The sequence below is a fragment of the Triticum urartu genome, chromosome 5 (assembly GCF_003073215.2).
Source record: "Triticum urartu cultivar G1812 chromosome 5, Tu2.1, whole genome shotgun sequence".
Taxonomy (NCBI): Eukaryota; Viridiplantae; Streptophyta; class Magnoliopsida; order Poales; family Poaceae; genus Triticum; species Triticum urartu.
Window position 1 is genome coordinate 405,362,742 of NC_053026.1, and position 4,006 is coordinate 405,366,747.

General features: G+C 41.0%; 1 protein-coding gene across 1 annotated transcript; it reads right to left on the reverse strand.

Moving 5' to 3' along the window:
• Positions 1-236: 236 nt before the first annotated feature.
• Positions 237-3,521, reverse strand: LOC125509310. The gene is made up of 8 exons (XM_048674259.1): positions 3,193-3,521; positions 2,245-2,296; positions 2,111-2,159; positions 1,424-1,519; positions 1,120-1,173; positions 982-1,047; positions 700-778; positions 237-566 (listed from the first exon to the last, which is right to left on the reverse strand). The coding sequence occupies exons 1-8, from the start codon at positions 3,415-3,417 to the stop codon at positions 489-491; spliced, it is 699 nt and encodes a 232-aa protein (XP_048530216.1). The 5' UTR covers positions 3,418-3,521; the 3' UTR covers positions 237-488.
• Between the last annotated feature and the right edge of the window lie 485 nt (positions 3,522-4,006).

Genomic DNA, 4,006 nt, shown 5'->3' on the forward strand with positions numbered 1-4,006 from the left:
AATTATAGCCACTCCAAGAGAACCATGGTGGTTAAACTCAGGTTCCACTTTGTATTGAGAATTTGTGGCCTCTTGACTATCACTATTACATTGCAATAAAAACACCCTTTACCCCGCAAAAAGAAATACTAGTGTCAAAATTGTCTTATTTTTGGAGTTTGCAAACCATGATTAAATTCAACCAGAAAATGAAGCACATATATGGAGCTTTTTCACAGTTTATTCATCAGAGCTGCTAGAAAGAAGAACATCAACATGTTTGACTCCAGAGGCTGTTTAAACATCAAAACAGATTCCATTACCACCACAAACTCTGTTTGCATTACAAGGACTAAAGAACACTGCAGACAGGTCCTTGATACAGGAATATTTATGCTGAAAATGTTGTAACTAAGCCTATCAGCTAAATGTGAATGTTGAACGCCTGTACGGCTGTACCTCCACAACATCTTGCCATAATCCCTTGACTGTCATCAGCAACATATGCACTATGCCCAAAGTACTGTCAATCCAACGAACATAAGCGCAGCAAGTGCAAAGCATAACCCTACGATCGTCGCAAATGCCTACAAGATGGTAAATGCAAAATAAAAAAAAGAACGCATTAGAAGGTCGGTGATTAAACCTCCTTGTCATTCCTTTAGGTTCGAAGAAACTGCTGCCCATAGAAAAGTTAAAAGGGGAGATGTCACATTTCACCTTTCCTTCTGACTGGAAGTTGAACTTCACAGTGAACCATCTCAGTCCTCTATCAACAAGAGGAGCAAGTGCAAGGGCTCTGGAGTAAAACAAAGAAGTCGTCTTTCAGAAAAAAGGGCAATAGATTTCAACAGGTAGCAATGCATTCATTAAAATTTGAAAATGTGTGGGCTTGAAGGATGTTCCTCAAGTTACCACTGAAAAGCAGAGTAGTATCCAACTATGCTTCGCTACACTGATCCGGGCAACAAGTTATATACACTGAGTTGGAGACTGACTCACCCTCCTGCGCGAAGAATTTTCGTAACCTGACTGCCAGCCCACACCATTGCCATTAATTTAAGGAACCTGCTTTAGTTGGTATAGAACACATTATAGTGAGAAGAGACTGCTTAAAAAGACAGAATTTGCAACGGTTACCTCTCCACTGCTGCAGCATAGCCCATCCTACCAGGAGCAGGCGAAAAATGGAACCTGAAAAGCAAATCATTCAGTGACTTCCTTCCCATCCAATGCTCCTATTGCATCTGCAGTTGTTTTGGCTCATGGAAATGCACGAAGTGAAACAAGTATTTAAGTGAATTAATGGTCTTTTCCTCATGACCAATGAAAACTTTACATTTTCAAGTTACTTATTTTCTTTTACATAATAAAATGTTTGTTCTGAAAGTAATGTAAAATTAAGAAACAGGATGGCATCACAGGACCATATGCATTGACTTACCAAACTAATAAAAAGGTGGTAACATAATACACAGTATTAAGTAGTCCATATGATAAAACTCCAGCAGCACCATATCTCTTCAATTGTTCTAGCAACCTGAACCAGCAATAAGACATGAGAAATGGTGAACTATCATTTTATAACACAAAATTTAAAGAGTAAACAGGATATGTCATTCCAAGTATTGGTATAAATTCCCACAGGGGACGTATTGGTATAATCATGAAAAAGGTTTGAGAGCTTGAACCTGATATTCATTAGACTCGGTTACATAGATGGTGCTTCTGTAATACATTCAAGGGTATCGGTATAATAATCCATGACTAGGGTTGAGTCGTTAGCCTCAATTAGATAGATGATGCAGGGTTCTTCAGTAATAAATGTAACTATGTAAGGGTATTGCTCACACTACCATTATATGCTAGTATATGTTAGTCCTAGCCTAGCAATTTTTTTCTGCCCACATATATTTGCATAAAAGACTAACTAATTTTCAAGCAAACCCAAATAAATACAAGAACACCAACTTTGGTGAGGCCCTCTGCTTCTTGAGTACATTCTCGTGCAGAATGCAAACCAACTGTTAAGCTCATGAAACACATGTACATAAAGTCCTAAAGACTGTCATGGGACAAGATAAAACGAAGATGCATTATTGTCTTTGGATTTACAGTTAGTTGTGAATACTCTTTAGGTGAAAATCTTCTGAACAAATCTTTGCCATTATTTCTTTCCCCTGTATGAAAGAATAAAACAATTCAGCCCTAGGAAAACAAAAAAAATTGGAGAAGCAAAGTTAGTACGCGCCACAAGCATCATACCGGTCGAGCCTCCTTGTGGCTGCTTGGTTTCTTCAATATTAACTGCGTCAACCTAACAAGAAAATGCAGATCAGAATATGCACCAACAAAAAACATGTACCCAAATCTAAATTATATTATCATAAGTGTTCGTTTTTTTAAAGAATTCCATTAATTCCTTATTCCCTAAATGAGATGTTTAAAACTTTACATAACAGCGCCCGTCACTACATATGGGGCTTTACAAAAGATCAAAACTTGAATCAGAGTTACACTCTCAACGATGCAATATAAATTCCTTGAATATGATGTACGCATTGCAAACATGCTTTTGTCTACCCAACAAAGGCGCAAGTAATTTCAGGATTTTGCCAATCAAAGAAGCACCATGACTAGCTGATTGCCTCTACTCTTATCACACCACAAATCCAAATTTTACTAAAGCATATCAGAATTATTGTCTTCTAGTTCCAGGAAAGCAACAGACAGTCTAAAAATATTTTGTTAACTTTCTGTATTAGTTACCCGTTACCACTCCTTCAGTGGAAGTATACCACAGCCCAGTAAATATCCTTATTTCCACACTAAATTAACTCAACTGTAGCATATGCACATACTTCTTTGAAAAAAGAAACAGAAGGTAAATTTTCCATATGGGACACACTGGACTCTGTTATCACATATCTTGAAAGGTAAATCATAAAATTGCAAAAAACATGATTATCAACTACTAGACACTATGCTGCTGAACTACAAACAGGGGAGAAACACGTCCTGTACAGCAAACAGTCGTGTCTCCCCAAATGAGCCAACCTTAATCCAGTCTTTTCTTTTAGTTTGGTTTCCCTGCATCGATCCAGTCAACCGAAAACGAAACACATGCTTCTCTATCTCGCGGGAAGAAACGCGCGCATATGCATTACCAATCTGATTAGAAATGATGGCGTAAAATGAATTTTAATTCGCTACCTCGCCGGAGGCATCAGAGCAGCGGATGAGGCCTGGTAGGCGCGACCTTCCGGCGAGAGGGGGTGCCCGCCGTTGCTGGACGGAGACGGAGGAAGCCCTCGAGGCGCCGCAGAGGGAGATGGGGCCGCGGGGGGAGACGGCGGAGAAGGAGGGGGACGAGGAGGAGGGTATGCTGGGATTGGGCCGCGCGCCGGCGGTGGGGGGAGGCGGAGATGCCGACGCCATGTCCCGCGCCGGGTGACGTCGCGGACGCGGACGTGGGTGGGTCGTTGCTGGGAAGCCGATGGATATGTATCCCCCTGTATCGTAGCAGCCTGCGTGGTCTGGAGTGGTCACTAGGAGCTGAGAATGCTCTGCGTTTTACTGGAAAATTCATGGCGAACCTCTCGATTGAACTTTCAGTCCTTGAACGTATAATTTTGAATGGTCTGGAGACTATTTTGTACAGATTTGATCACTCTGGTGAGCATTAGCCTCTGTTTCATCCGGATACTGTTGCTGAAACTGAAGGTCTACTAAGAATAGCATTTTTTTTTCTTTCAAAAAGAAGGAAATAGCATCTAAAGCCGAACTCCTCATATTGAACGGGGGACGCAGGGACCACTGATTGGACAGAAGAGAGAAGGAAAAAATTGACCCAACCGGACCCCTTATAGCCTCCTTAAATGTCCGGACTGTCCGGCACTCCTCATATTGCCATCTTATATGAGATGAGTATGAGGTGCGCCCAAGTATGTCTGGTCAGTGGCCCTGCATCCGCCATATAGGATTTGGCCCATATTTTCTCTTTGTTTATTTTTTCTTTTCTTTCTCT